Source organism: Misgurnus anguillicaudatus, chromosome 24 (assembly GCF_027580225.2).
Source record: "Misgurnus anguillicaudatus chromosome 24, ASM2758022v2, whole genome shotgun sequence".
NCBI classification, from domain to species: Eukaryota; Metazoa; Chordata; class Actinopteri; order Cypriniformes; family Cobitidae; genus Misgurnus; species Misgurnus anguillicaudatus.
In genome coordinates this window covers 35,893,182-35,918,568 of record NC_073360.2, presented here as the reverse complement: position 1 = coordinate 35,918,568, position 25,387 = coordinate 35,893,182, and the positions used below count along the sequence as shown (strand labels likewise).

At 35.7% G+C, this 25,387-nt stretch overlaps 1 protein-coding gene across 2 annotated transcripts; it reads left to right on the top strand.

Moving 5' to 3' along the window:
- Positions 1 to 692: 692 nt before the first annotated feature.
- Positions 693 to 24,555, top strand: kcnj13 (potassium inwardly rectifying channel subfamily J member 13). 2 transcript variants are annotated; one of them, XM_055197295.2, is made up of 4 exons: positions 693 to 806; positions 8,946 to 9,059; positions 17,136 to 17,643; positions 22,838 to 24,555. In XM_055197295.2, exons 3-4 carry the CDS (start codon positions 17,136 to 17,138, stop codon positions 23,410 to 23,412), a joined length of 1,083 nt encoding a protein of 360 aa, XP_055053270.2. In that variant the 5' UTR covers positions 693 to 806; positions 8,946 to 9,059; the 3' UTR covers positions 23,413 to 24,555. The 2 variants fall into 2 exon arrangements, with proteins under 2 accessions (XP_055053270.2, XP_055053269.2); XM_055197294.2 differs by having other exon boundaries at positions 729 to 806; positions 8,901 to 9,059.
- Positions 24,556 to 25,387: the final 832 nt, after the last annotated feature.

Here is a 25,387-nt window from a genome sequence, read left to right as displayed (position 1 = left end):
CCTATTTTTGACATGGACAATTAAGCCCCAAGTGTCTCCTTTCAGAAGAAACCACAACTGTGTCTGTATTTCAAATAGTTTAGGAAGGGTTGGTGTTGTAGATGAACAGGTTAACTGACCCAGCAGCCTACTTTGGGTTGAGCAGATGGCTCCACTGCGCCATCTGCTGTTTTTTTATTAAAACACCAACTCTCTCATTTATGGCTACTGAAAGGTAGTGATGAGAGAAACGAAGCTTTTCGAAGCTTCAAATCAATTGAACCAATTGCTTCGAACATTGATTCAGTTTTTCGAAGCGTTCGAAACACCACACACGCTGGTGACACCTGCTGGTCAAAATAGTGTCAAAGCAGTTCTGTCCAAACATTTTACACTTTTTAACAACTCCCCCTAGTGGTGAATCGTCGGATTTTCGAAACGTTTTATATTTAACAAAACAACACATTACAGCAGTAATGATAGAGTTATTAAACAACAGAAAGAGAATAAATAAATAAATACATGCCAGGAATACATGGAGGACAATAATGAAAGTATACAAATTAAAAGGACATAAAGAATAGAGAGATATAGTTTTATATGATATAGTTTTCATTGCTTTAGGATTAATAGACTCCTTGCAGGTCCTGTAAGATTTTTGGTTACCTTATATGCACTGCACGTTTGAGTTCTCCTCACAGCGGCTCAATATGGTTGAGGCCCAGCTTTGCCTTGGGACAATTGAGGGACTCATGCGCATCTATCACAAAAGACTGCAAGCAGTCATTGAAGCTCGATGAGGCAGCACACAAGATTCAGAAGCAAAGGTAAGAAAACATTCAACTTATTAAATCTTTAATTAACAGTTTTTCTCGGTTCATTTGATACTTGAATCATTTGGATCTATGATAAAATGCAGCATGAACTTGGTTTTGCAAGTAAATTCAACCTACTATTTTAAGTTTAGGCCTGTGATAAGTTGACATAACAGTTGAAATTGTTTAACTTGAGTTAAAGTGATATAAAAATATATGTTGATTTGACAAAAATGCTGCATTTTTACAGTGCTAACAACGGCCTTATACACTCTCAGAAATAAAGGTACAAAAATGTGTCACTGGGTGGATACTCGGTACTCTGTAAAAAGGTTGAAAATGTAACATTTTTGTACAGAATTGTATCTTTAAGGTACCAGTATGTACCTTAAGAACTAAAGTGTACTATTTGAAAAGGTACCGCCTCAGTGACAACTTTTGTACCTTTTTTTCTGAGAGTTTGCAATTCTAAGAAATATATAGAAATGATGCTTGACAGATTGTGACAACTAGTTCAACCACTTTGCATTGAATGACTGAGACACAGAGAGCTGTGCGGGGGGCCTTCTTTTAGGTCTAATATTTTTTTAACAAAAGGTTACCATGTTTTACTACAGTAACCATGTTTTTTATTTAACTGTAGTAAAACCATGATTCATTTTTGTTAGGGTTGGGTTGAGCAGATGGCTCCACTGCGCCATCTGCTGTTATTTTTTATTAAAACTTAAAATTTCTCATTTATGGCTACTGAAAGGTAGTGATGGGAGAAATGAAGCTTTTTAAAGCTTCAAATCAATTGAACCAATTGCTTCGAAAAATTGCTTCAGTTTTTCGAAGCGTTCGAAACACCACACGCGCTGGCGACACCTGCTGGTCAAAATAGTGTATAAGCAGTTTACACCAGTGACAACTTTTGTACCTTTATTTCTGAAAGTTTGCAATTCTAAGAAATGTATAGAACTGATGCTTGACAGATTGTGACAGCTAGTTCAACCACTTTGCATTGAATGACTGAGACACAGAGACCTGCACAGGGGGCCTTCTGTTAGGTCTAATATTTTTTTAACAAAAGGTTAAATATATTGACATCTTCCTGCCAACGATGTGCATGTTTCTGTGACACTTGCTTCAAAAATATTTAGAATAAACACCTGCGCCAAGGATAAGGAGAGGGTGAACAGTTTTACTAATAATGTGATTGTTTATTTTGCACATGGTAGTAAATCTTTTTAATCCTTTTAGTGTTAAAAAAAACACATCTTAACACTAAACTAAAAAAAGGAGTGTTTGCTGCTATTTTGTTAATTGTTAATTTCACAGGAAAAACGCTGCAAAAATAGTGAAAAAAAAACGACATAATGTTTAACAAAAATACAGCAACTGAAATTGTAAAAAAAGTCTTACATTTTAAACTAAAATCTGCTCCTTTTGCCTTATCTAAACTTACATTATATGAGTTATGTTAGCAAGACACAAGTTAACTAATCGTCTTTTCTCGCGCATGCGTATCCGTGCAGCTTCCAAAGCATACTCAAACACGGATCTGCACGGATGGCTGCGTTCAACACACAGTATAAATGATTTCTTAAACAAATGATTACTCTTTTCTCACTCATTCTGAACTATGACGACTACTGCCACCTACAGTCCGCTCGATTCAGCGCTGGGTTAATTGCGCTTGAACAATTATATCATTATTTAGATTTTTTCCTGTCACTATAGGGCCCCTCAAGTGCTGTGGGCCCCTGGGCCTGTGCCATAATGCCCAATGGATAATCCGGCCCTGGCTGCATGTAGTCGAAAACACCTCTGCAGAGCGAGCGGTGTTCAACATCAGCAAATTACTAAAACCTACTGACAAAATCGAACAATATCTCTGAACGTTTTAACGAAAACACACTCTGGGCAAAGAACTCCAAATGTTTGAAAATTAATTAATTATAACTTAATAACTTTGACCGCTGGCAAATACTAGTTTCAAGTAATGTGCTCTTGTACTAAAAAATAAAAAAGTGCTGCTGCTTTACAGTATATTTATAGTGTGTTGACGTTTAAAATTTCATGCAAAGAAAGCTGTGAAAATTCGCTTTATAAGGGCTTAATAAATCTCACTTGTTCTTTATTCAGTGGTCAGGGGCGTCATGCACCAATTATTTATAAGGAGGCACGTTGTGCACAGCTCACAGAAATGTGTACATAAACAGACATCAAAAGAAATATTATAGAGCGTTCACACTATCTTGGCACTTTCAATTACATTTCTAAAAATCTTCTGAGCCTTCACATAAAAAAACAAAATAACACTGATGATCAACTTTTATGCCAAATACGTATATCAATAACATGCGGAAGTTACATCTAAAATGGCATTTATGTTTATTTACGTTCTGTTAATTGGCTTGTTTAATGCTGCTCAATTGTGCCATTAATGCATTTGCACAGCAACTGCGTTATGTTATAAAATGAATGTAATTTTAAATGCATAAATTAAACAATGAAAATGACATAAACAACAATCACGTGATTTGATATAATGTTTAACGCTGCAAAGGCAATAGTGCTGTAATCTACACTTTTCGTTTATTTTCAACTTTCAATTATTTCAAACTTGTAGTGGACCAGGTCTGTTTATAGTCCAGGGCTGATTTTTTTTGTCCCAGTCCAGCCAAGAGACACAATATACGGCAGTCCAGCTATTAATAAACACTTCTATCCAAAATAAACTTGTATTTGGTTACATAATGTAAAATAACAAAATATTGTGATATTCCATCATTTAAGCAAAGTTAACAGTGACTACATAGTGTTTGGTTTCATTTATTTATTTAGTTTATTTTGGGCTATGATTAAATGTCTATTAAATATTTAAAATTTAAATGCCCAAATTTTGCCTTAGATGTGTGGGCTGTGTTCGGTTTGTGTTTTTTAAATGCAAAATTGCTTGCTATGAGTTAACAGTATTTTATCGCTATCATCTGCATGTTTTGGTTTTATTTAAAGATGCAATTTGTATTATCTCTGCCGCTAGATGGCGCCAGATAAAATCAATAACAATGACGTTGTTTAATGAAGCTCTGAAGCAGCGTGCAATTATGGGATTTGTAGTCTTTAACTCAACCGCTGATGGCCATCAATCAGACGCGAACGAGAAATCACGTTGATGGATAAGGTAATCAAGTCTTCTAAATGTTGCGTTTGATGATATCGTTTATTTCATTATGTAAGTTTATATGTGATGTTCAAAACGAAATTGTTACTCATAGATGTTATAGTATTAGTCCAAATTCGATGACAGCACAGAATTAAGTTTTCAACTTACAATCTACAATGACCATTTGTATTGCTGTACAATACCTTTTGATGTGCATATCGTCCGCGGGAAGACGTGCTGATTACAATCTACACACTAATGTTGTGATCAATATAATAGCATACGTTTTTTGAAGGGTTACGAATCAAAACAACTCACCCATCGCGTAAAACACAAGCAGGATCAGAATCTCGGTCTAGTTAAATGTTTTCGTGAAGCTCTCTCCATCCAGATAATGCAACAACAAATTGATCCTCCCTCGTTTTGTTCCAAACTCCTCTTGGGTCGTTTGGTTGGCCCGTACGCTTACAGGAGCTGACACAACAAGCGGCAGACGGTAAAGAGTTATCCATAAGTTCATAAGCAAGCGCGTAGCCCGACAGGCGCTAACGCATAGTTCCGCATCTGTCCACGACACTGGCTGCGTCCGAAAACTCAAGGCAGTGACTTGTTGCCTCGCTGCCTCATGAGGATATGACTTCGGACTCGGAGGCATGAAGGCAGCTCAGAGAAAGGCTTTCGGAGGCACTTCAAAGGCAACATGTTTGAAATCTAAACAGAGAGCGCCTTTGTGATAACTAATCACATATCTGAAAACTACAATACTAATTTCTCGCTAGAAATGAAATTAAAATGTGTAAAAAGTGAAAATATACGTTTATTTACACTAAATTTGTGCTCCAGCATCTTTCTTGGCCGGCATTTTATTTTTTCGAACTCGACCAGTGTTGTCATGTGGTTTTTACGTCAGTAAAGGCGGTGACAAAGGGTCACATGGATATTAACGTCATTGACAGGAGACTGCACTGCCCCGTGTCAATGTTTTGAATGGAAATTTTCTCACGATTTACAAGTAGTCGAAAACATTACAGATATTGATTGTAATCAGCTGGACAAAATATATAACACTGGCCTAGTGGTTTTTGAACATTTTACTGCAAATATCTTACAAACTGCACCTTTAACATCACAGAATGCAGATTTTTGGTTGTGTCAAGCTTAAAGGGGCAATAAGTAGGATTTACCCCATCTAGTGGTGAAATTGTATTTTGCATTCAAACGAATGCACCTCGCTTTTCCAAACACGTGTTGCAACTACGGTAGCCGTTATGTACTCACTGATCTCCTTGTCCGTTTCAGCTGGTTCATGTGTTCTGAATGAAAACGCATTGTGGAAACGCGTTGGTAGGCTAGTGCTTTTTGTCCCTCTCTACTATTATAGTATATCAATACGACATGGAAGACTCCTTGGACTTACCCGTTCAATGTAAGTAAAGAGGAGAAATTCTAAGCTTACAACGAAAAGTCAGATTATTGGCAGAGGTCATTTGACACCAACAAGGACATATTTATGAATAAAGACATTGATTATGATTAATAAAACACTTAAAACCCTACTTACTGTTCCTTTAAGATTTTTGTCAGATTTAAACTGTTTATGATAAAGTTTGTCATGTGGTTTGGCAAAATCTCTGCTTTACTAATGGCTTAACATTTTCTGAAAGTGTTTCTGGGTTTTGTTTGTTTTTTTCCTTTTTTTAAATGAGCAGGATACTGCTAAATTATCATTTTTTTTTTACAAATTTCTTATTAAGTATAAATAATATTATTCATAATAATGTTCACATAGCTCTTAAGACCAGGTCATTGACAGATTACACTGTTAAATTCTGAATACATGTTGGAGGAGAATAGAAAATGACAACAAATATTATATCAACACATATCCACAAGTCATTATAAAAATTGTATTTGTTTGCTTGCCTGTAAAATGGTTGTAAATGAATAACCATGTTTGCTATCTAGACAGCTACATCAAATCTCACTTGTTGTCAACTGTTATCTATATTCCACTTTACAGTAAACACTTGTATAATCCTTATCACTGCAATGAACTGAGGTTGTGTGATGCAACCGCGCTGCATTCAAATGACATGTCTTCGATGATGATGTTTGGCCATAAAAAATACTATCACTGCCCAGATTTGGAATGTGAGGCACTTTTATTTGTTGACATTTTTAATTTATTAGTTTGTTTTACGACATTGGCTCTTCTTTGTTACTTAGCAGGATTGTTGCAGTGCATTCCCACAAATATTTTTTTTTCTCCTTTGGTTCTGTCATCACAGCAATCTTAAAGGAAACATTTCACAAGACTTTTTTAAGATGACAAATACATCTTTGGTGTTCCCAGAGTACATAAGTGAAGTTCTAGCTTAAAAAAAAAAACATATAGATAATTTATTAAAACATTTAAAAATTGACACTTTGTAGGTGTAAAAGTTTTTGGATATGTCCTTTAAATGCAGTGCAGTGCAGATTAAGGGGTGGTATTATCCCCTTCTGACATCACAAGGGGAGCCAATTTTCAACAAGCTATTTTTTCACATGCTTACAGAGAATGTTTTACCAAAACTAAGTTACTGGGTTGTTGTTTTTTTACATGTTTTCTAGGTTGATAGAAGCACGGGGGTCCCAGTTATAGCACTTAAAGAGGACATATCATACAAATCTGACTTTTTTCATGTTTAAGTGCTATAAAAACACGTTTTTGCTCACACCTAACATTTAAAAAAAAAAAATTAAGCTAGAATTTCACATACATACTCTGGGAACACCAAAGATTTATTTGACATATTAAAAAAGTCTTGTGAAATGTCCCCTTTAAACATGGAGAAAGTCCAATTTTCATGATATGCCCCTTTAATTTATTCAATTTGGTAGTTAAAGGTGGGGTGCATGATCTTTGAAAGCCAATGTTGACATTTGAAATGCCTAAACAAACACGCCCCTACCCCAATAGAATCTGGACCTTCTTTTGATAGACCCGCCCCACACATACGCAACGATGTCAGTTAGTAGACACACCTTAGTGTTGATTGGCTACAAGTGTGTTTTGGTAGTCGTCCCGTCTCCTTTTTCAAAAACATTTCTCAAAAATCATGCACCCAAAAGTCATTATGATGTGAATTCATATAAATACACTTCAAAATTTGGGGTTATTTGGGTCAAAAAGTTTTAAAATGGGAAAATTAACCCCCAAAATGTTTATTTGACCCAACAATGGCTAAAGACAACCCAGCTTAGCTTGGCCTTCAGGACGTCCTTATTCACGTGCAGGTTAACAGCTAGCTTAAAGGGACAGTACACCCTTTAAATTTCAACACATTTCCCAACACGTTTGGTTCATCCCTTTTTGACTCAATGCTGGGTTGATATTTGTGCATGTTTGTTTATTTATTTATTTGGACAGGAATGACATCAAGTTTGTTAACTATTTCTAGTGTGAAAAGCATGTGGCGACTTGCCCCAAAGTCATTGCGACAACTTGCCTCAAACTGACATGTGTGTGTTAATTTTGGCAACATCTTGGAGCTCAACAGCTAAAGTATCAAAAGACATGTTATTATCTCTTCTATTTTGTGCAAAATAATTAGTTTTAACATTCATACCTAACAAAGTTGTATTGCATAAGTTTGCTAACGTCAGATTAAAGCGATCTTGACCAGATATGAACACGAAGTTGACTATAGAAGTCATCGTCACACAAAGTGTTGGAGTAGTTATGAATAGTGTGACAACATACTCCGTAGGGTGGTCCTTATAATGGGTAATTTTTTAACTCTCACCCCTTAAATGTGTTAGGATATCAATAAAAACACTGTGCAAAATTTTGTATTGTTCCTAATATCTAGAGGTTGCTCAAAGCCTTTGAATATTTCCGAAATCACATATTTTTGCAAAAACTGTACCACAACACACATAAAACTTGCTTTTTGGAGGGTAACTTTGTCTCTTTTGATCCAAGAAACCATATAGCGGACTTGCTTCATGTTGCTTCAGCCATTGTCTCAGTGTATATTGTCTATTGTGCTTCATTTACATTGAAGCTTTCTTGATTTGAAAGACATATTACAACTAAAACAGGAATTTTAATTGCATGGAGCATGATCAAATAAGTCCATTGCTGCCATTATAGTACATATTATTAAACAATTATACATGCTAGCACAAAAAAGTATCACATAATATGCAAATGTGTTCAATTTCAAAGGTCTTGAGCAACCTCTAAATATTAATTAAGAGTTTTAATAAAGAGTTTTAAAAAATTGCCCAATTTTTTATTTATTATTCAAATATATTGGTGGGGTGAGAGCATGAAAGTTGAAAAATAAGGACCACCCTATTACCCCGCTCTCCCCTACTCTATAAGAAGAGATCTCACTAATATCACTTTTTAGACTTGCCAAAATGCCATAGTTTGCAGTTAAGGTTAGTATGAATGTAAACATTTCTTATCACATTGTTTCCATCTATATTAATTTTATAGGCCATATTGCAATGAACTTATTTGTTTCTGTTTATATTGCTCCAAAAGAATTTTAAGACAAATTACTTTCATGTCACAACACGGGATCAAGTTGCGGCTGAAAGGATGATCCATTCCTAGAAATTTGGGATATTACATAAGAATTAACAGAAGTATACGCAGAAACGCAAAACCGATACTTAAAACATCTCTTTTTTTCTCCTTAACTGAGAGAAAACGATTTGTTCAGACTAGTTAAGTAGTCAAACCTGCTTTGAGAAGATGGGTCAGATAGACGAAATTTCCTTTCATAACACACACATGCTCTCTCTCTCTCTCTCTCTCTCTCTCTCTCTCTCTCTCTCTCTCTCTCTCTCTCTCTCTCTCTCTCTCTCTCTCTCTCTCTCAAGCACTCCTAATTGGCCACATGCTGAGTAATGTGACCAATGGGCTGCAAGGCTGCCTTTCTTCACTGTTTGTATTACAGCTTTTGTGGGTTCCTCTGTGCATCTAAACTCTTTGGCTGGTACAGAAAGATTTGGACTGGTTTTACCCGCTGTCTGAGGATCTACAGTTCCTATCCCACCTGAACATTTCAGAAGGCTTCACACCGCTTTTGAAAATTGAGCAATTCACAATAAGTTAGGTAAGTCAAACTGTATGTCTGAATCTGGGTGAGTTTTTATGAGTATTGGAGGGATATGAATAAGATATTTGCTGCAAAAAAGCATTAAACAAGAAATGTTTTGTTTTGTTTTTACTGGCTGGCTTACCAAAAAAGCTTACTTAAAAACAACTCATGATCTATTTATTGAAAACAATTATTTATTTAAATTGCATAATGCACAATATGTCAGTGTATGCATCTGAGTATTTCTATTTTAACCATTGTTTATTGAAAGTATGCATATATTGAATTCTCTTAAACAGTTTATTCAATGCTTGTCTATCAGTAACACACACACACTCACTAATATAATCATTTACCCATCACCAGATTCATTTGCACTCTGACACATTGAACTATGCGCACTGGAGGGTCATCTCTGGTTAAACTCATAACTGATCAAACCAAAACATCACACGTTTTTCCATTCGTATTCACCCCAACGTTCAGATGAGTCAATCATGCACTACATGTGTTACACTTTAGCAAATACACTGCTTACAGTTAGTGACAGCAAAGCCACTTACTTTTGCACACACACACACACAAAGCATACAAAGGTCCAAGTTAATCTTACATCCTGGAATCAGCTGGTCATTGTTTTGCTATTGTTTCTCATGTGTCACATTAAGCATTCACAAGGTAAAGTGTTTAAGAGGTAGCTTAATAATTGCTGAGACTGGCTGGGTGTCAATCAAAGATATACCTGATCAAAGAAAATGATTATCAAAGAAAATCAGGAATTCATACAAAGGCAAACTGTAAGTGACAATGAGATGATGTCCTTATAGCTTGAACAATTAATCAGTTTTATTTGTTTAACCTAGACCTCGCAGCTAATGGATTTATCAAGTGAGAAGGCTTTATGCTCCATGAGTAATTTACTTAAATAGCATGATGTTGTGTAAAATCACACACTGTTGCCTTACATCTGCTAGAATTACAAAGTCTTATTTAATATTAAAGTCTACTTAATAATACTATGAATATGCTCCCATATATTAGCGGTAAAGCATTGCAGTGCAAAAGGTGTGGGTTCGTTCCCAGGAAACATACATACTGATAAAATGTATAGCTTATATCCCTCTACTGTATCCTTCCAATATACCCGATTTGATCTTACATTTCAATCTGACCAATTAACTGAAAGTAATTGCAAACCACAACTTTTGACCTCTCTGTTTAACCCGAAGTGTCAAATCATAAGACGATTCAACACAAAACCAAATAAAAAATAAAGTGCAATATTTTTTATTTACTATACAGTATGCCACTGAATGAAACATATAACATGATAAGATTACATAATAGAGCAATCTTTCTCACAGTATCCTATGTATCATTTTATACTGCAAAAAATGCTGTAATTATGCAGCTGGTTGCCAGTAACTTACTGTAGAAGATAAAGACTGAAAATGTTTCATGTTGAGTTAACTTTGAACAAACTGTTGCCAGTAAATAACATAAATGTAAAATATACATTAAGTTATTGACAGCTAGTGCAGTACACTGCAAAAAAATGATTTTCAAGAAAAAAATAGAATTTTTTTCTTGACTTTAGTAAAAATATCAAAAAATTCTATAATTAAGATGCTTTATGTTGATGAGCAAAACGAGCCAAGAAAATAAGTCTAGTTTTAGACTAAAAAAAAATCAGCCAATGGGGTAAGCAAAAAATCTTGAACATTTTTCTTGAACACTAAATTCATGAAAAAATCAAGAAAAATTTGCTTACCCCATTGGCAGATTTTTTGCTTGTTTTATGCACAAAATCACTTAAATTTGATATGTTTGGTCTAAAAACTAAACTTATTTTCTTGGGCTGTTTTGCTTATCAAGAAAAAGCATCTTAATTTAATAATTTTTAGATATTTTACTGAAAACAAGACAAAAATACAAAAAAAAATTCTTGAAAATATTTTTTTTCAGTGTAATACCCAGTACTGTAATTTTATACAGAAATGTTTGTCTTGTTTTTAGTAAAAATATAAAAAAAAATCTTAAATAAAGATGTAGCCATACTTTCTTGATGAGCAAAATGACCTAGGAAAATAAGACTAGTTTTTAGACAAAATTTTTTTTTATTTAAGTAAATTAGTGCTTAAAACAAGCAAATAAAGATAGATATCTGCCAATGGAATAAGAATTTTTTTCTTGAATTAAGTGTTTACAAAAAAAACATATTTCAAGAAAAATTTTCTGATTCCATTGGCAGATTGTTTTTTTTTGTTTGTTTGTTTTAAGCACTAATTTTAAAGTTTATATTTTTTGTCTAAAAACTAGACTTATTTATTTTGCTCATCAAGAAAATACATCTTAATTTAAGAAACTTTAGATATTTTACTGAAAACAAGACCAAAATAGTAAGAAAGTCATTTTTTGCAGTGTACTATTTTTAAAGTATAATTAATCCAATTAAAGTGCGTACTGTGCAGTGTTTGGTAAATTGTAAACTAGTATTACATTCTAAACAAAAACCCAGCGACCAGTCCATCACTGCAGAATGAAATCTATTTTGTATATAAATTGATTTTCTGTATTTACAGTGTCGTTGCTAATAGTGGACTGTCAATGAGTGCAGTAAATCATGTTTCATCTATAATGGGTTTGTATGAATGAAGAACATATATATTATTTTATCTGGAAGTGCATGCAGTCTTATTTTTCTACATCTAACAGTTTTAGCTAAAGGTTTATTTGTGGCAGAGACCACATAAAGAGAGATGTGTTTTTGACACCCCGGGGGTTGGACCAGGTCACATGAAGAACATGCACTGTGATGTACAAGATTCTGTTTAACCCTATCTATCTTGCATCATTAGTCATGTGATAGATTCTCCTAGGAAACTTTACATGTGGCAAACAATGTTTACACACAGTATATGTTAACAATATGTGACCAATATGTCATAAGTTGCGTGGCTATATTTGTAGCAATAGCCAACAATACATTGTATGAGTCAAAATTGATGGTTTTATGACAAAAATCATTGGGATATTATATAAAGATCTTGTTACATTAAGATGTTTAGAAAATTCCCTAACATAAATATATCAAAATGTATTTATCATTAGTAATGTGTGTTGCTAAGTACTTCATTTAGACACCTTTAAAGGCAATTTTCTCAAAATTTTTGCATCCTCAGCTTCCAGATTTTTAAATAGTTGTATCGCTGCTAAATATTGTCCTGCTCCTAACAAACGATACATAAATGGAAAGCTTTCAGATGATGTATAAATGATGATAAAAAGCATATTGTATAATGGCTAAAATTAATGTCCGGGGGCGAAGGGAGTTGTTTGCTTTTAATTGCCCTTAGATTAAACCATCAAAATATGAGGTGTATGGTACAAAATTGACAAATAATGACATTTTTGAGGTATTTATTGGACAATAAAAAGAATTGGCAAAAAGGCAAATCACAGAGAATCTGTACCAACATGGTCTCACGGAAAGTCATCTTATAGTCACGAAAAATTGTATTAATGTGTCCAATTCAGCTTTTTTCGTGCCTTGAGCACGAATGTCTTTTTCGTGTCACTCTCACAAATTTCTATAAATTATTTTCATGTCAGTAGCACAACTTTCTTTTTCGTGTCATTTTATGTATTGTTTTTTATTATTTTTTTTAATCATTTTCGCTTGGGGATGGGGTTATAATTGGGGTTTGGGTTAGGATGTACTTTTATGTATTGGTTTCAACATGTTTTCTTCCGATTTTAAAACTATTCTCGCCTGGAGTTGGGGTTAGATTTGGGGTTTGGGTTAGGATGTCTAAAAATGTAACAGAAAGTGATCCTAATCCCAACCCTAAGCGACAATGGTAATAAAATTGGAAAAAAATGGAAAAGCAATACATACAGGGTTCCCAGGGGTCCTTGGAATTCTTGAAAATATACATATATAGTTTTAAGCACTTTCAATGACCTGTTTCCATAAGAAGGGAATGAGACCCCTCACTCTAAAAAATTAATCCGTAAAAAAACGGATAATGTCCTGGCAGAAAATTACCGGTACTTTCTCCGTTATGTTAACAGACATTTCCGTGTATTAAAAAAATGAAAATTCTGTAGATTTACACAACATTATCCGTAGCCTTTAGGGACACTTCAATCTGCCTATGAAACGCAACAATGGTGACAATCAACAACAAAGCTTCATGCCGCAATGCATGCTGGGTAACAGGATTGTGCCTCTCTGAAGCAAAAAACACAACTGACACATTTGCAGGAATCTTATTCAATACAGTGTTTTTAGATCAGCATAGAGTGTCACTTTTTTACAATTCAGTTCTTTATTCTTATTTTATCATTTCATATTTAAATGTTAGGCAGCATAAAATAAAAATAACCAAGCATAGATGACATGATAGACGTCTCTCCTTTCTCAAACAACAAACAAGTTGCAATTGCTAAAAGAGCAGAGTCAGTTCTGTGAAAGTCAAGGGACAAAAGCCTAACTAAAGGGAACACTAACCACCATAGTGGTGACTTCAAATTAAACTAAAACAAACACAAACTGTAGATTTAATGTGATACATTTTGTGGTAAATATCCATTTGACTTTACACGTCATGTCAAAAAGAAGATTTGTCTACTAAATCACATGTGTGGATGCTGGAATAGTTGAACACTTGTATCTTGTTCTGACTGTTCTGCCTGTAAAACGTAAATACGGAAAATTCCTTTATATTTACACAGTACTTTGTACGTTTTTTAACGGACATTTTTTACAGTGTGCGTCACCCTTGCCATACTTCCTGCGTCCCTATATTCAGACGCACTTTCCCCTGGGGGCATCCCCAAAGTGTCACCACAGTGACGCAGCGCGAGTTCCCTCGAAAAGTGTAACAATGTATCTTAAAAAGTAACACGATGTAACCTCGAAAGTCCTTGAAAAGTCCTTGAATTTGAAGTTAACTAAGGTGTGGGAACCCTGTACATAAAAGAAAATGAAAAAAGAAAGTTGTGCAACGACACAAAAAACAATTCCTAGAAATTTGTGCGAGTGACACGAAAAAGACATTTGTGCTCAGGGCACGAGAAAAAGCAGAATTTCGTGCCACGAACATGAATAAATTAATCAAATTTTGCGTGACCATAACACAACTTTTCGTGAGATCTGTACTGTAAAAAATGCAGCATGAAGTTTAAACAACTTGGTTTTGCAAGTCAATTCAACGTACTATTATAAGTTTTAACTTGTGAAGAGTTGGCATAACTTATAAAAACATGCTGAAATTGTTTAACTTAGTTTGTTAAGTTTAAGTTACAAAAATATATGTTTATTTAATATACTTTTTACACTCTAGGTTTTATTTGAATATACAACAAAATGCTAAAAAAGCTCACAGACATTTTTTTTCGAAGCTGAGTTACTCCAAACAAACCAATGCCACATGCATAATGCATTTTTAATAAAATATTTGAATAAAGAACAACAATGTTGATTGTTGAAAGCTGAACACATCACTTCTGGCAACTACTGTAAATATTTAATGAAAACCAATCGCTTTTTGGACATTTCATCTTAAACATCAAAAAGGCATAGTTTATATTTTACCTGTATGCTTACACTGTAAAAGTTGAATCAACTTAAAAAATACTTATTAATTCTTTTTTTCTTTTTTTGCTGAAAATGTTATATTTTAGCTTACTCATTGAAGTAATTTTTCACCTTAAATTTTCACTTAAAGTGAGAGGTGTTACCAATTGAAGTACCGATAAGCTTTTTAAGTAGTGCAGCTTTCTTTTCTTACAGTGTATATATACAAATATCAAGACAGCATGAAGTAAAGTAGCATGTTGTACTCAAAAGTGTACTTTATGAGCAGGGGTTAAGATCAGGTCAGGTCTGTACTAACTTGTTACTTCACCGCCTTTTGCTTCCCTCAAAAAAGATATGAGCCAAATGTCACCCATCTGTTAGAAAACATCCTGAAATATTCTCATCTTAACTCAGAGTATAGCTGCAGGGCAAGTTAACATTTATCTATGTAAAGAAAAATGTTGAGAAACTCCTTACATAATTACAGTTTAACTTCGAATTGTCATTCAGACACCTTTATGCTTAAACTTGTTCATTTACTTTCACAGCCTGACACAATTTTTTTTTACATGTTTTCCAGCCTCCAATAATATCATGACACATTTAAAATACATTTAAATGTTGTTGCTTTGCTTTATAGCGGCGGACAAACTACATGCTGTAGTCTGGCAAATTTTGTTGAAACGGATTACAATTTTTTTTAAGGATTAGTCAATTTTCTTAAAAAAAATCCAGATAATTTTCTCACCACCATGTCATCCAAAATGTTGATGTCTTTCTTTTTTAGTTGAGGATTTTTCTCATTTTAATGGACTTTAATGGACCCCAACACAACAGTTTTAATGCAGTTAAAAATTGCAGTTTCAAAGGACTCTAAACAATCTCAAACGAGGCATAAGGGTCTTATCTAGCTAAACGATTGTCATTTTTGACAAGAAAAATTAAAATATGCACTTTTAAACCACAACTTCTCTTCTTCCTCCGGCTGTGTGAGGCGCCAGCGCGACCTCACGTAATTCCATAATGACGTCAAAAGGTCCGTGTAACATATATGAAAGGCACATTTGCGAACCATTTTAAACAATAAAGTGACACAAAGACATTAAATAGTATCATTCGACATACAACATCGAAACGGTCCTCTTTCTCCACACTTGTAAACACTGGGGCGCAGTTTCGATACGTCATCCATGACCTCTTGACATGATGACGTATTGCGCAAGGTCGCGCTGGCGTGTCACACGGCTGGAAGAAGACAAGAAGTTGTGGTTTAAAAGTGTATATTTTTTATTTTTCTTGCCAAAAATGACAATCTTTTCGCTAGATAAGACTCTTATGCCTCGTTTGAGATCGTTTAGAGTCCTTTGAAACTACAATTTTAAACTGCATTAAACTGTTAAGTGTTGGAGGTCATTAATGTCCATTAAAATGAGAAACATCCTGGAATGTTTTCTTCAAAAAACATAATTTCTTCTCGACTGAACAAAGAAAGACATCAACATTTTGGATGACATGGTGGCGAGTAAATTTTCTGGATTTTTTTTTTAAGAAAATGGACTAATCCTTTTATTAAACCTTTTATTAAAGTAAAAAATTTTTTTAATTCAGTTAACCCAAACTTAAAGTTTACGTTTCACTTTATTTAATATTTAAGTACACTATAATACTATATGTTTATAACACTATATGTTTATCATAAGACTGTAAATTTGCAGTGCCCAACTTTTTTTTTAGCTTACCTGGCAAATTAAACTCATCACAACCACCAAAAGTTTGTAATTATTTGCAGGCTGGGTTATTGAAATTACTCGTTTGGAAGTAATAAATACAAATGTTGGGTTCGCAAAGTTCTTTGACTTGTTTTATTTGAGTTTGTGGAACTTAAAATGGTGAACTTCTTGAAAACACATAAAACGTTGAAGTTTATTAAACTTTTTCACGGGATTGCGTTCAGTTAACTCATTTTAAATGAGTACATTGTACTGTTCGGGTTTACAGAGGGAAACAGACGGGGAAATATTCAACGGATTAAGCTGACATTCCTGCTGTCCCTTCCACACAAACACCCCACTGAGAAACATCACCAATTAAATCACCTTGAAAGCACATGAGCACAGAGTTACACACACTACACAACAATTTCCTCTTTCTCACTTTCTAAAGAACAGTACAGGTGACTAACATCTTTAATACCCCATGCTTGTAATGTTTTTACATTTACTTATTTTGCCATCGGAAACATCTTTCGAGGTATGCTTTTCTTTATCAATATGTGTTTTTCTTGGGTTCAAACTGGTGACCTTATTGCAATGCACTACCACTAAGCTATATCACTCGACAGTCATGTTTGCAATGCCTCTGGGCAGTTATTTAAGTCATGCAAGACTACTTGAATGAATGGAGAAAGTCCATATGTCTTCCCCCCAACTTATTATTTATTCATTCAGAAAAAAACTGTTCTTGCGAACCCTTTCATGAAACTCTTATGTGATTGCTTATCCTTTCAGATGCCAAGTGCCTCTCAGTTCACCATGACAAACACCACCAGAGAACAAAAAACTGCTTCATGTCCCCTGGTGACCAAACTTCCCTACCAGCGATTGGTCAGCAAGGATGGCCGGAGCTTGATGCGAGGCCAAGCCCAGGGGCACAGAGAGACGTGGATGCGCGCCCTGCGGGACATGTGGGGGACTTGGCTAGGGCTGCGATGGAGATGGGTGGTGCTGGCGTTTTGCAGCTCCTTCCTGCTTCACTGGTTGGTGTTCGCAGTGCTGTGGTACCTGCTCGCCCTTGTCAACGGAGACCTGGACGTGCTCGACCATGACAACCCACCGCCCGGCCACGTGCTGTGCGTCAAACACGTGAACGGGTTCACAGCAGCCTTTTCTTTCGCCCTGGAAACGCAGTTGACCATCGGATATGGCACCATGTACCCCAACGCTGACTGCCCGGTCGGCATTGCATTACTCGCTCTGCAGATGCTGCTGGGTCTCATGTTGGAAACCTTCATCACTGGTATACAGTTTTCTGTATTTTTTTACAAGATGATATGCATGAGATCTAAATTAGAGAGAATTAGTACATAAGTTAAAGTGTGCATTTGCAATCTGAGGTGCTGCACCCAAACACATTGCATTACCACCTTGGTGTGCATTATTTTCTTATAATTCAATGGCCTGTCGTCAATTATTCCTTACTTAAAACACTGTCCTGTAGATTTTAATATTCCACCACGACCTCTAATCTCCAAGTTTGAGCCAATCGGGGTTTGCATAAAGATCTATAAAATGACGCGAAAAACACGTTGTTAGTATCAAGTCACATTAATATGCTAAAGACATAAATACACATGAGATGCCGCTATACATCCAATCAGATAAACTAGTCTATTTTAATTTTTTTTTTTTTTTAAACTATATTTTCCTCATTTTATAACATTAAAAGTCATGAAACATTCAATGTTTAATTTATTTTAATTATTCTTGATATATATTAAATTAATAAAAACTGTGTAGGGGGGCACAACAACCTGTTTGGGGGGGCACAGCCCGCGAATGCCCCCCTTGACGCCGGCCCTGTACTCATCATGGTACACTCTTAAAAATACCAGTTTATTTTAAACCCAGCAGCGGGTCAAAAAGAAACAAACTTATTCGTTGGGTTAAATTAAGAGAGAAAATATGATGTAACAACCCAACATTGGGCCAAAAAAGGACAAATCCAACCCGTTGGATTGAGGTTTAGGCTATGCTGGAAAATACCCCAGCATTTTTTTTAAAAGTGCACATATCTGTACCTTAATTGTGGACCTTTTTAAGGGGTAACGCCTCAGTGATAGCTTTTGTACCTTCCTGAGGAAAAGTTAGGGTTTCGGTAGGTTAATAGCCAAACGCATTTTGGGGTTTCCATTTGAGATACTTGTGATAGATAAATGCTAATAGACGAACATGCACATTTATTGCATGCATTCAGCAGTTTTCAGCAACAAAATGTCAACATATGTCTTGCATGTAGCTGTAAATGTATGCATATTCAGTCAAACTGTACCTGTAAGACAACATGCGTCTAAAAGAAATTTAAATGTGAAAGATTGTTAATTAGACAACTAATCTCAAAGTGATTTAGCTAATATAAGTCATAGGTTTATAGGTCACCTACTAGTCATGGGTCTTCAGTTCACGTGTTTAAAGCATAGGGCTAAAAAACCAAGCTTTAGAACAAAAAACTCTTGTACACATATAATCTATGCATTTATTATATGATTTATTATACAGGGTTAGATATGAACATGACCCGAGTCGCACCAAGAGCACAACAGTTTTTTTTTACATAGTAAGCGATTCACCAACCTTTGCACCTCTGTTTTTAAACAGACGCACATATTTAAACGACAAATCATCACGAGTACTGTGTCTCAGAATCATGAGCTAATAAATGGGGAGTCTTTACAATTACAGCTTTGTAGTTCGCATATCTTTGGTCCTGGGCTATTTACCGAATATTTAAATACATCTGAGCTCAGTCTTTTTAGCTCAAGGTCTTTCATAGATTTACTGGAGAAAAATTCCTGTATTAACATTTGTTATTTATATTGTACATACTGGAAAGATTTAAATTGGCACATCCTGCAACAAGTAAAATGTCTCTTTAAAATCGAAAAATAGAAGCCAAAAGCAAAGACGGGCTGCCGGATAGCTTTTTTAAGTCCATTACAGACATTTTTGAAACCTTGAACTTCCTATATAACGGCAAGTCGTGTTATAGTCACAAAATATTTGATTTTTTGGGTTATTGACACAATTTTCCGCAGTTCTTCGCGGCACTATAGCACGAATGTCTTTTTCGTGTCACTCAGAAGGAATTTCTATAAATAGTTTTTCGTGTTTGTGGCACGACTTTCTTTAGCGTGTCATTTTATATTTTTTATCATTGTTTTTCCTATTTTTAAATCTTAATCACTTAAGATTATGGTTAGATTCAGGGTTTGGGTTAGGATGTACTTTTATGTATTGGTTTCTGCATGTTTTTCTTCCGCTTTTAAAACTATTCTCGCCTGGAGTTGGATTTTAGGTTAGGATGTCACAGAAAGTGATTCCAAACCCAAACAACAATGGTAAAAAAAAAATAGGAGGGAAAACAATGAGAACCCAAAATATAAAATGTCACTACAAAAAAAGCCGTGCCACAGACATGAAAAACTATTTATAGTGATACGAAAAAGACATTCGTGCTCCAGTGCCATGAAAAACAGCAGAAAATTGTGTCAATAACACAAATACATTAATCAAATATTTTGTGACTATAACACAAATTTCCATGAGATTGGGTTGGAAAAAAATAAGTTCTAGTTATTGTGCTTTATTCTCTAGTATGAATACCTAAAAATTCTCAAGATATAGTTACTTGAGAAGCAAAATGACCTGAGACCAATGACCAAGACTTAGGCCCAATCCCATTTCTCTGTCTTACCCCTACCCCTTAGTTATGCACATTCACGTAAGGGGAAGGGGTAAGACAGAGAAATGGAATTGGGTCCAAGTTTTGGTGTCTGAAAAACGATTGATTGAATTCAAATGAAAAAAAACTTAAAGGAATAGTCTACTCATTTTCAATATTAAACTATGTTATTACCTTAACTAAGAATTGTTGATACATCCCTCTATCATCTGTGTGCACGCACGCAAGCGCCGGAGCGCGCTGCGACGCCCCGACAGCACCCAGCCTAGCCCCATTCATTCAATGGCACCACCCAGAGAGAAAGCCAGAAGTGACCAAACACATCATCGTTTTTAATATTTAAGACGAGTAGTTATACGAGCAAGTTTGGTGGTACAAAACAAAACGTAGCGCTTCTCCAAGCGGATCCAAAAGAGGAACTACATTTTATGGCGCAACAGCACCCCTGGGAGTACTTCGACTCGCCTGAAAAGTTCGCTCCCCTTCTCACTCTCATAATGGGAGAGGGAGGGTGTTACTGCGCCGAGTCGAAGTACTCCCAAAAGTGCTATCACGCCATACAATATAGTTCCTCTTTTAAATCCGCTTAGAAAAGCGCTACGTTTTATTTTGTACCACCAAACTTGCTCGTATAACTACTCGTCTTAAATAGGAAAAACGTTGATGTGTTTGGTCACTTCTAACTTTATCTCTAAATGGTAGCATTGAATGAATGGGGCTAAGCTAAATGCTATCGAAGCGTCGCAGCACGCTCCAGCGCTTACGTGCACGCACACAGATGATAGAGGGATGTATCAACAATTCTTAGTTAAGGTAATAACATATTTTAATATTGAAAATGAGTAGACTATTCCTTTAATAAACGTGAAATAAACTTACGTTTCACTTAATAAATATGTGAAACTTAATTTAATTTGAGGCTAATTTTGTTTTTTAAGGATACAAGACCAAATATCATAAGTATATACCTTTTTTTTTTAATAAATGTAACTTGATTTGAAAGTGCATTGTGTAAATTTTAGAAGGATCTCTTGACAGAATGCAATATAATCTACATAACTATATTATCAGTGGTACATAATGAACTGTACTGTTTGTATTACCTTAGCATAAGATGTTTTTATCTACATACCCCTTACATGAAAGTTGCCGTCATGTTTCTACAGTAGCCCTAAACCGAACAACTGTTCTACAAAGCGCGCTTCGTCCCTACGTTGTCTCAAACAACGGTGTGTTTGTCCTTTGGCAGCTACCATATGCGTTTTAAAATTAAGGGGTGAGCTGTTGGTTGCGATTTGCAATCTCACCACTAGATGCTGCTAAAATTTACACACACCACCTTTAAAGTCGACAAAATTTCATCTATAAAATTATCTTTCTAATTTTTTTTCCTCAGAATTTTTTTTGTGTGTGTCTTTAAAGGACAAGTTCGGTATTTTACACTTAAAGCCCTGTTTTCAGATTGTTTATGATGAAATGGAACGGTTTTGACTGAAATTTGGATATATGATGCTGGCCCAAGAATTTTCGGGTGTTTGTGTTTCACCTCCCACCTCTACAATAGGTGTATAGGGGCACAGGAACAATTCTTCCTGAAATGCATTAAACTTTCGTTTACAAAGACGTGAAACTCACCGAGTGGTCAGGGATGTTTACTGATATGCTCAAACAAAAATCGCTGCAAAATATGTATTCCAACAGCTGGTTTATCGTAGTTTTTGTCCAACTCCTTTGACTTGTATTAGATGTGCTGTGAGGTACGGTATTACACCGCGCCGGGAACAGTTTTTGTATTCTTGCAATTGGCAATGGCGGATTATCGCCACCAACTGGGCTGGAGTGTCTATTATTCAATCTCTCAGTGGAAGAATATTCGGTTGTGAGGCGTTTGGAAAAATAGGTCCACAAGTTAACAACGAATGCTAAAACACCTGTTGGAAAGCATCTTTTGCAGCGATTTTTGTGTGAGCATATCAGTGAACACCCCTGACCACTCGATAAGTTTCACATCTTTGTAAACGAAAGTTTAATGCATTTTAGGAAGAATTGTTCCTGTGCACCTATACAGCCATTGTAGAAGTGGGAGGTGAAACAACAAACACCCGAAAATTCTCGGGGCAGCCGCATATGTCGAAATTTCAGTCAAACCGTTCTATTTCATCATAAACAATCTGAAAACAGGGCTTTAAGTGTAAAATACCGAACTTGTCCTTTAAGTAGATTAAATATAACTACAGCAGGGCTAGTCAACTGGCGGCCCGCGGGCCAAGTGCGGCCCTACAATTATCTTTTTCCGGCACAGTGGTCATCTTTGGCTGTTTCTCAAACGGAAGGCTGCAGCCTCCAGAGGTCGCATATGCAGACTGCATATACGTCATCAAGTTTAAGTTAACTGAGCATTACATTCACAAATCATAAGCATATTACAACAATTTACGATTAACTAAGAATAATAGTCAACTTTATTATTGTTAAAATTCTGAAAAAAGACTTAATGATGTTTGCACCCCGGAAATGCGATCTCCGGAGGCTGCAGCCTTCCGATTGAGAAACGGCCATAACCTGTCCACTGTACATGACAAATCACGGCCGAAAACACAGAAAGGGAGTCAGAAAAGGGCTGCTTGGGGTGCCAACCATCTGCACACACACACACACACACACAGACGCACACACACACACACAGACACACCCAATGCCAGCTAGTCATTCACTCTTTCTTTCTCTCTCTCTCTCTCTTTCTTTCAATCAGGTGCATTTGTGGCAAAATTTTCTCGGCCTCAAAAGCGCTGCGTCGGGATCCTGTTCAGTCCGCAGGCTGTAGTGTGTGAGGTCAAAGGTCAGCGTTGCTTGATGTTTCGTGTGTGCAACCAGCTGCCAATGCCACTGGTGGACGTAAGCGTGAGCGCCATCCTGTACGAAGAACGCGACGATTGCACGCTCCACCAAACCGCCTTGGAGTTCACCACGGATAACCTGGGGTCACGTCCTTGCCCCCTTTTCCTATCACCTCTGACCTATTTTCACCCCCTGACACCGTCCAGTCCCCTAAACGACATCATTCCATCAGACAGCCAATCGCGTTTCGAATTAGTGGTGTTCCTTTCCGCCTCTCAGGAAAGCACAGGCTCCGGATACCATAAGAGGACATCATACCTACCAGAGGAGATCCAGTACGGCCGTTGCTTTGTCAAGGCGACACCCATGCACGGAAAAGGCCGGAGCAAGAAGGAAAAACTGGATTATTTCGAGACCCAGCCGGAGCTGGAGAAAGAATACATAGCGGTGCAGATTAACGGAGAAGGCAACGAGCAACGTGTTGAATAGGAATGTTTGTTTGTGTACGCGTGTATAGTTTTGTGAGTTTGTATGAATGGGTGTGCCATGACTACAGATCTTGTCCGTTCATAATAAGGGCATTTCATTTCACATCAACAACCTCTGATTTCTGACTATTTGTCAAAAAATGCAACTTTAGTTAGGTATAGTCTGTTATGTTGCTTTAGTCTTATAGGAGACCAGACCAACGACTTTGCTGCTATGGACACTAGGATTCACAATGGCGACTTCTACCGAAATGGAGACACACAGTGACATTGTCGAGATGTTTTGCCAGTACTGATGGGAACAGATATTTGATTTGCACGAGAACCTCAGACTTCACTTTAAAAGTGACACCACAATGCCTGAGACAAACCATCCTGTTTGAACCTTGTATTGTATTTATGTGTTCACTACAGGGCTCCAGATACATTTCACTCCACCTTGTCAAGTTGATCATCTGGGTCCATTTTTGGCCCAATATATGCTAACATTATCCGTAATGTAGGCTATCTCTTATAGATAAAATCCCTTGAAAATTTAAATGAAATTTAAATTTTGTGAATACAAAGAGATATTTAGCATAACGTTTTCTATACAATAGAAGTGAAACGTCACTTATTATTTTTCCTACTAGTTGTTATTCACTGCAAAGTTCAATTTTGGATAAACAGTGCCTTTAAAAACACTCCTAACAAGTGCCTGAGGACAAAACTATTTTTAACAATTTAGACTTTTTGTTTGAGCGGTCACGTACTGAACAGGGACAACGATTGTGTAACTATTATGTAAATATATTTAGGTTATGTACCGAGGAAGAAATCTTAATATTATCAGTGCAATATGCAATCTATGCAAGAACAAATAAAATGTAGAGAATCAGCACAATTTTATGGGTAGCACAACACTGTATGATCTTTTGATGATTATGTAGCACATGTACTGTCAATCAGAAATAAAACCTGATTGCTTTCACTTTATAATATTATGTGTAAACATTAATGATTGAAACTTTTGAAGACTGAAAGTGAACTGTGTGGAAAGTTTTCTGCATATAAGCTACTAATCATTTCATCACATTGGATTGAAAAGAAATGCCTTTATTTTGGTATGTGAAGCACGAAAACTATTAAAATTAACGAAAATTTGTGTGCTGTGGTGTTTATTTATCCTACTGTAGATGTTTATACGTGTATCGATTGTGTTTAAGCCGAAAATTAAGTGTATGTACAGTTGTAATGGAGAAAACGTTGCAGTGCTGCCACCTATTGGCAAACGGGTGACACTACAGACAGAAACACCTGTACGTAAAAAATAATAAAAATAAAATAAAATGATAATTTAAAATAAATAAAAAAATAATAAAAATAAAATAAAATAATAAAAATTTAAAATAATAATAACAATAATAATAAAAAATAACATAAAATAATAAAAAACACCTGTAAGGTAATTATGGGCGATTTCAGAGCACAGCTTCATGATGCCCCGAACAAAATTAGGAAACTTTTGTTTCAAATCAGTGTTTCAAACTGGCCAAGTCACGTGATTATAGCAAACGAGGCTTTATTACGGTCGTTTCTCATTCGGATGGATACAGCATCCAGAGGTCGCATATGTAGGCTGCATACTGTACGTCAACAAGCCTAGTTTATTTACGTTAACTGAGTATTGCATTCGCAAGTCATAAGCATATTACAAACAATTTACGATTAACTAAGAATAATGTTCAACTTTATAATTATCTTGATGATGACATATGTAGCCTACAAATGCGACCTCCGGAGGTTGCGAGAAACGGCCTACGTTTGAAAATGTGTACTTTAGTTAATATTTTATTGTAAATCTCCCCTAACATATTTTGTATTTGTATTGTTGCTGTCAAGTTTTGTAATTGTTGTATGTTGATAATTCAATTTAATAAAAAAACATAAATAAATAAACAAAAAAAGAAACAGCCTACGTCACAACCGTTTTGAAA